The 8,317-nt window shown below is 52.6% G+C and overlaps 1 protein-coding gene across 1 annotated transcript; it reads right to left on the bottom strand.

The window, feature by feature from the left end:
• Nucleotides 1-3,978: 3,978 nt before the first annotated feature.
• Nucleotides 3,979-6,569, bottom strand: LOC142921673 (protocadherin-10-like). The gene has a single exon (XM_076062976.1). It carries the CDS (start codon nucleotides 6,496-6,498, stop codon nucleotides 3,979-3,981), a length of 2,520 nt encoding a protein of 839 aa, XP_075919091.1. The 5' UTR covers nucleotides 6,499-6,569.
• Between the last annotated feature and the right edge of the window lie 1,748 nt (nucleotides 6,570-8,317).

Raw genomic sequence — 8,317 nt, 5'->3', positions numbered from 1 at the left:
CACAGTAGTCAAGTAGAGGCAGTATGGTAGCTTTTATCAATTCCAAACGGAGCATTGGGGGGAAGCAGTGCTTGTGTCGATACAGAAAACCAATTTTTATTTTTTGTCTTTTGACCAATATAATCAATGTGATCTTCAAAATTCAGTTTTGAATCCAGGATGACCCCAAGATACTTATAGATCTTGACTTGCTCTATTTGATAATTATTTAAGGAATGTAATTGGGGCAAAATAACTTCCTGCTTTAGTCCCGGTGAGAAGCATAGCACCTTGGTTTTGGAGGAATTCAGGACTAGTATAAGAGCAACTCGCTGATGTTGTAGTTTGTTGAAATCACCCTGGAGCTTAGCAATCACGTCATCTGGAGAGCGGCCAGCAGTAATCAGTATCATGTCATCTGCAAAAACATTTATCCTGGAATGATCCAGGTCAGTGCCCAAGTCATTGACATAAAGAGAGAACAAGAGTGGGCCGAGGATGGAACCCTGTGGAATCCCTTTTGTTATCTTAAACACTGTTTGACCTCCAACGATCTGAATACAGTTTGGGTGCGAGAAAAGAGGAAATTTTTTAACCATTGTACTGTGTTTTCGGAAAAACCGAGGCAACTTAGTTTACTAAGCAGGATGTTGTGGTTTACTGTATCAAAAGCTTTGGGCAGGGTCAAGAAAAAGACAGGCACAGTACTGCTTATTATCAAGGCTACTGTAAATTTGATTCAGAGAGTCTAATGCAGCAGATGTGGTGCTGTATTTTTTTCGGAACCCAGATTGTTTTAGATGTAGTAGCTTGTTGGTGGACAGGAAACTGCTAATTTGGTAGTTCAATCATTTTTAAAAAATGTCATCAATGGGGACAAAATTGAGATCGGTCGGTAGTTATTGGGATCATCTTTAGGGCCCCCTTTGTGAAGTGGACGGACATAGGAATGTTTCCATTCGAGAGGAACGGATGCTTCTTTGATGGACAGGTTGAAAATATGGGCTATAGGTTTGTATATTAGGTGACCAACAGTTAGTAGAGCAAAGACGGGAAAACTATCTCCTCCGGTAGAGGAGGACCCTTTGAGGTAGGACAGTTGTTTCAGAACATTACTTTCGTGGATTGGCTGGAAATTAAATTCGTTTAATGTTTGGACAGGGGTGTAGGAATTTGCATGAGCAGGGGTGACTCCCAATACATTATCAAAAAGTTTACCAGATTCAGAAAAATGAAGGTTAAAATTGTCAACTATTTTTTTGGGATCTGAAAAATATTCCTCATTTCAGTTAAGCTCAACAGGCAGATTATCTATTTTGGATGCCTTTTCGATACATTTGATTGTTTTCCAAAAAATCCTGGCATTTCCATGTGATTCCAGGAGAATGGAGGAAAAGTAGGCATTTTTTGCATGCCGTATTTTTTTGATGCATCTTTTCCTTAAAATCCTGTATTCTAGCCAGTCATTTACCAAATTACTTTTCTGAGCACATGCCCAAGCATTGTCCCTAGTTTTCATGAGCTTTGTAATCAAAGGATCATACCATGGTGGGCAGTTGCCTTGAGTTTTAAATCTAACCAATGGAGCATGTTTGTTAAGAATTTGCAGAAACGTGTACCTGAAAGTCTCCCAAGCCGTAGTCAGGTTGGGGATATCACAGACCTTGTCAATATCCGAGTGAAGCACATTAGTAAATGCCTGAGTGCTGAAGTGCCTCAAAGAGTGCTTCTCAACAATTTTAGCAGGGGCTTTGGGTCTGGCTGATGATCTCACCCCAAAAATGAAGGAGTGATCACTAAGGTTATTACCCAGAACACCAGTCAGTGCGAAATTGTGAGGGGCATTTGTCAATAGGATGTCAAGCAGAGTTGACTGTCCCGGATTTTTTAGGTTGGGTCTTGTGGGGACATTTATTAATTGAAACAGGTTAAATTCATCTGTAAAATTTGTGGCCATGGCTGGCGAGTTTAGCCAAATCCAATTTAGATCACCCACTAAAACTATTTCATCTTTAGGGAGGCCCCCAAAAAGCTCTCTCAGTGCCGATGCAGCTTCAACATCCTTCCCACTAGGTGGTCTATAGCAGCACACTACCAATATCTGTTGATTATTTGGGAGAGTTATTCTGAGAGCCAAACCTTCAAAGCAACATTTTTTAAACAAGGAGTGAGCTGGTGAACATGCAATAGTATTACGAACATAGATGGCAATTCCACCTCCTTTAGATCCTCAGTCAAGGTTGTAGTTCAATCGTAATCTGCAAGTCATTGATGGTAGGAGTGAGAAATGTTTCTGTTAGGCAAAAAATGTCCAGGTAAAGATTTGCCACTTCTAGTTTTAGTTGACTTAATTTAATCACAAGCCCTCTGATGTTGACATGTAGAACACCAACACCTTTCCTGCCAGAAAAATCTACAGAATTATACGAGTTCTTTATATTTGGGCCAGGATGAAGCTCAATACCACCCAGAAATAAGAAAAGTAGAATTAATAGTTTGCACAAGTATTTTCCGTGAAAGGATGAAGAGCGGTGAACCTTGGACGAATAGCAGCAGCTCGCAGATGGTGTTATTTTTAAGAGCAGAATGAAGTTTGAAAAGAGTGCTGGTGAAGTAATGGGACAAAGAGAGGGTTTAAAAGGATACAATGATGGAGTGTGGAAGTGTCTATGAGCTGTTTCATTTGCAGGTGTAGTGGCAAATCGAGCAACAAGTATGGACGCAAAGTAACGAGAGTAGCCGTTTGTAGAGTTGAGTGTGGCACTAGATATGGCCAGGAGGGACAGCAGTATGATATACAGCAGGAGAATTGCCATCTTTAAAATATCCGGGGTATACACAGATTAACACACAAGCAGAATATAAAAAAATATATATAATTATAGGCCGAGCGCGAGAAAAACGTCTTGCCGCACTCGTCACACATGCCCGGCTTCTCACCCATGTGCTAGGGTCCGATATCCTAGTACACTTCTCCAGCGGTTTTAACTGCACATCAATCGGTGGGTCACGCTCCCTTCCATACATCAAAAAGAACGTGGAAAACCCAGTAGAAGCATGCGGGGCGGAACTGTATGCTGCGAGCACACCTGGAAAGTGTACCAGTCGGATTGTGTTTCATTGACACGTTGGCATAACATCGAAGTCAGGGTTCTGCGTAACCTCTCTACCATACCATCCGTCTGGGGGTGATAAGGCGACGTACGCACCTTTTTGGTACCCAAATGCTCGCAAACCTCCTTCAACAGCTTCGACGAACATTTTTTTTCCTTGGTCTGTCAAGAGACATTCAGGGGCGCCTTTGTCTAATACGTAGCCATGAAGGAACACGTCTGTGATGGTCTCCGCCGACTGGTTTGGTAACGGCCAGGCCATTGGCCAATGCGACAAATACTCCACCTTTGAAGATGGGTCCTCGCTGGGACCACGTGTTTCGTGTTTTTTTAAACGTATATTAAATTCGCCAAAAGGAGTGCCCGGATCTCAGCACGATTCGTATTGCGTAATTGTGGCAATCCGTATTCTTCTAATGTGCCTCATTATATCCGCTTCTGAGTCTCTTAAACATCTGCCACCAGCAGATCCCACGGACTCGTGGGAATCCCCCCCCCCCCCCCCCCGTGTCGTACTGCTCAACCCTCGCCTGTCCAAGCGGCAAATGCGACCACCATTACATTATAATTGATAACCGGAGTAAAATGCATGGAGATGAAATTTCAGCAAAGTAAATGAATCATACACAATGCCAACTATGGCCCAACATATTTTATACTTGATTGAAATTTAATTACGCGGACAGTCTATGGAGATGTGTATAGATTTTTTTTTTATTTCCCCCTCCCCGTGCATGCTGCATTGTGCGTAACGCACACTTGGTGGAGGGGGGCGATGATGAATCGTGATGGACGATTGATTTTCAATATTTCTTAAGTTATTGCCAGGGCAGTCACGGAGTGAAAACTCAGCGGTAATTTAAAAAAGGGGGCTGTCTCACGTCGTTTACCTGTGCGGCAGGCTGCGCGAAGCCGCCGAGCAGCAGGTCAGACCGGCACGCGCGTCCGCCGCCTCCGAGGGCAGGAACGACCGGTACTCGTAGGTGTCGAGCACGATGACGGATGCCGGATCGCTGTCGGAGCCCGCCTTGCTGCAGGCGGCCGCCTCCAGCTCGTTACGCACCAGCATCACGTCGTTCTTGCGCGGGCTCGGCCACGCGCTGGACTCGGCGGCCGCGCGGCAGTTGTAGATGCGCAACTCCTTGTTCTCCCGCTTGCAGTGCAGCACGATCATCGCCATGGCCACGTTCAGGACGCACGACACTGCGCCCAGCGCCACGATCACGATGAACGATGTCTTGAAGGCGCCGCCCCCGCCGGTGCCGCTGCTGCCACCGACATCGTCGCCGGAGCTGCCCAGGAGCCGGCCCTCGGGGTGCACGTCTGTGACGAGCACGCGCACCGTGGCCGTGGCGGTGATGGCCGGCTCGCCCCCGTCGTGCACGGCGATGGCAAGCTCGTGCCGCGTGTGCTCGTGGGGCAACGCCTGCGCCGTGCGCACGACCCCATCGGAGGCGTCGATCCGGAAGAGGCCACAGTCGTTGCCACGTGCGATGGCGTAGCTCAGTTGGGCGTTCTCGTTTCCGTCGTCGTCGGACGCGCGCACCTGCGTGACGAGCGTGCCGGCGCGGGCGCCCGGCGCCACGTACACGTCGGCCGTGCCGTTGGCGTCGAGCGGCGGCGCGATGACCACCGGCGCGTTGTCGTTCACGTCGCCAATGACGAGCGCCACGGCCACCTCGATGCGCAGAGGCGGCGCGCCGTTGTCGCGCGCCTGCACGCGGAACTCTAGCCGGCGCGTGCGCTCGTGGTCGAAGGCACGCAGGGCGTAGAGGGCGCCGCTCGCCGGTTCGATGGACACGTAGGTGAACACCGACATGCCGTCGATCTGCGAGTCCACGATGGAATAGGCCACCTGCGCGTTCTGCTGCGCGTCCGAGTCGCTGGCGCTCACCGAGCCCACGTAGGCACCGGGGATGTTGTTCTCGGGCACGTGCAGCTCATAGGCGGAGCGGGAGAAGCACGGCGCGTTGTCGTTCTCGTCCGTGACGCGCACCGCGAACGTCTTGACTGACACGAGCGGCGGCACGCCGTTGTCCCGCGCCACCGCCGTCAGGTTGTACTCGGCGGCCGCCTCGCGGTCCAGCTGCGTCGCCGTCACCAGCGCGTAGACCTCGCCCCCGTCCGAGGTGTGCAGGGCGAAGGGCAGCGTCGCGCCGGACCCCACGGCCGACGCGCTCTCGAGCGTGCAACTCACGCGCCCGTTGGGGCCAGAGTCGCGGTCCTTCACGCGGACGAAGGCCACGAAGGCGCCGGGCGGCACCCCCTCGGACACGCCGACGACGGCCGCGTCGTCCGTGACGCTGCCGCCACCCTGGCCGAGGACGAGCACCTGCACGTCGGGCGCGTTGTCGTTCACGTCGAGGATGCGCACGAGCACCTCGCTGTACGCGGGGATGGAGTTGGGCCCCCGGTCGCGCGCCTGCACGTAGATCTCGTAGACGTTGGCCTCCTCGTAGTCGAGGGCGCCCTTGAGCGTGACGCGGCCCGAGCGCGAGTCCACCGCGAAGAGGTCGCTCACGCGCGGTGCCTCGTGCGCCCACAGCGCGTACACCACCTCCCCGTTGGCGCCCTCGTCAGGGTCCGACGCGTTGAGCTGCACGACGGGCGTGCCCACGGGCGCGTTCTCGGGCACGCGCGCCCGGTACACGGGCCGGTCAAACGCAGGCGCGTTGTCGTTGGAGTCGAGGACGCGCACGGTCAGCAGGGTGGTGCCGGTCAGCGGCGGGTGGCCCCCGTCGAGCGCGGTGAGTACGTACGTGTGCACGGCCTGGCGCTCGCGGTCCAGCGTGCGGCGCACCACCAGCACAGGGGCGAAGGCGCCGCCGCCGCCCGCCGGGTGCACGTCGAGGGCGAAGGCGCCGTCGTCGGGCTCCATCGCGTAGCGCCGCAGCGCGTTGGCGCCCGCGTCCGGATCGTAGGCGCCATCCAGCGTGAACCGCGTGCCGGCTGCGGCGCTCTCGGTGATCTCGAGGAGGGCACTCTCGGCCGGGAAGCGCGGCGCGTGGTCGTTGACGTCCAGCACGTCGACGCGGACGCGCGCCAGCTCCGTGGGCCGGTCCAGGACGGCCCCGAGCAGTAGGGCGCAGCCCGAGTCGCCGGTCGCCCGATGGCACACGGCCTCGCGGTCGAGGCGCCCGCGCACCCGCACCTCGCCGCTGTCGGCGCTCACGACGAGGTAGTTGGAGGCGTTGGTGCCCTGCAGCACTCGGAATCCACGGGCGTGCAGTTGCGCGGCGGTGAGGCCCAGGTCGCGGGCCAGGTTCCCCACGAGCGTCCCCGGCGGCTCCTCTTCGCGGACCGAGTAGCGCAGGGCCGACGAGAGGGCGGAGGCCTGGGCGGCGATGGTGGTGACGGCGCAGCGCAGGCAGCACAGGCAAAGGAGGGCGACGAGGAGAGGATCCATTTTGCTGGGGCAGGGCGAGCCGGGGCACGACGCGCGGTGAAGATCGACCGCCGAGCTGCGTGCGTGGACAGCGCCGGCTGAGGAATCAGAATTGCAGGGAGATAAAGGGGGAGGGTCGAGCAGGAATAAGGCATGATTAATAAAAATGACATGGAGATACAGGTTCTGGGGGAAAAAAAACTGTGAATTGTGGTTTTTAATTAAGACATTTTCAGTTGTGTAAATGAAATTTTGACGTGAAAATGTAAAAATTAATAATGCATAATCAATAGCTATTAACAGTGTCTGAAACATTGCGTGCCATTCACACGATTCGAAGCTCGCAAACCGCAGGTGCAATCTGCGACCGCGTTTGTGCGACATCTCGCTGCAGCCGCCGCCGCGAGAGCCCCCTCCAATCAGGGATGCATTGTTTATCCCAACTTGCACCGCAGGGCTCATCGGAGGTGAGCACGGCCAAATCTCCTGTGCATTATCCATGGAGCCGCTCTCCGTTCACTTCCGCGGGCTCTCGACGATGTGAAGTCAAACGGTGGAACATTGGTGGTGGGCGCGCGGTCACGTGTGGTCATGCCACGTACGGATCGCCGTAATACGCCAACGTTTTACACTACGGGCTAATGCGGAGCATCGTAAAATGTTGCCACCCCCCCCGAATAGCGTCGTGGTTGTTCCAAGCAGTGACAAGTGTGAGGGATATTTAGGCAAACGTATGCGCGTTGCAAAGGCCGTTGTTTTCTTGCCATCATGCCCTACTCATGAGTATGTCAGACTCCCCTCCAGCTTGTCATGGCCAAAGCCATTGTTACACTTAAGCAGCGTGACCAACAACAACAAAAAAACATGTTCATGAAGCCATCCATAGACATAACTTCAACCGGGAAGATGGATACAAACTGAGCAATCATTGTAAGGATGTTATTAACCAAGTAAAGTCTTAACTGACTGTTATGTTTCCATCCTCCCTGCCTGTTTCAGCTGTTATTTCCGACTCTCCGAGTACATCACCAGGCTAAATGTCTGTGAGGCAGCCCAGGCACAGGATCCCCTCCACCTCCGGTGGCTGGGGACCTTCTCACAATGACACGCTAATCTCTCACATTTACATACAAATTCCTTCTCTAGCTCCGCCCACTTACCTTTGGGTTGAGCCCACCAAAATCCGATATAAACTCTTGTTGCAGCAGCAGCTCTTTCTCTTATGTCAGCAGTTCTCCTGCTGTATCTGTTCCTCTGTTCCACCTGATGACGGTCGCTTGTGTTGCGATCGAAACGTCATGTGGTTTAATTGATTTTATTTTCTACCCACTACGTGATGACTTTACCAAAAAAAACAGAGTATGGATCCCTGTAGTCACGAAAACTTCAAATCTAGATTAAAAAACCATCAGCCAAAATTTGCATTCATTGCTAGAGCGGAGGAATGGAAATGGTGGAATGGAGTGATCGTGCATTGCACGTAGCACGAGCGCTCTTCGGCATACACTCTCACACTCGGGAGGGGGGGGGGGTTACATCGGCCAGAGACACGGTGGCCGACACAACATTCATCGTAGGAAAATCTGTTTCGTAAACGGGCTCGTGTATCAGATAATGCATGTCTGGTATCACTACGTCAGCTGAATAGGGGGCATAAAAAACAAACAGTGGCTAGAGAGGGGCTGATAAAAGCCATATTGAGCTACGTACTTATTAGTGCACCCCTTGCAGCAACAATCTAGTTAATTGCTCTAATATAGATGTAATGTCAGTGTTACGCCTACTGACATGACAAAGTGACACCTACTGGCATTGCAAGGGTTTCACGGGTACAGCCACA

The sequence above is a fragment of the Petromyzon marinus genome, unplaced genomic scaffold (assembly GCF_048934315.1).
Source record: "Petromyzon marinus isolate PM22_M1 ecotype Great Lakes invasive population unplaced genomic scaffold, UKy_Petmar_22M1.pri1.0 PM_G_Scaffold_83, whole genome shotgun sequence".
NCBI classification, from domain to species: domain Eukaryota; kingdom Metazoa; phylum Chordata; class Hyperoartia; order Petromyzontiformes; family Petromyzontidae; genus Petromyzon; species Petromyzon marinus.
The sequence above is the reverse complement of the archived record's forward strand: the minus strand, read 5'-3'. Positions and strand labels throughout refer to the sequence as shown.

Excerpts from the sequence above, each read along its gene's own strand:
- LOC142921673 (XM_076062976.1), bottom strand. The coding sequence starts at position 6,498 with ATGGATCCTCTCCTCGTCGCCCTCCTTTGCCTGTGCTGCCTGCGCTGC.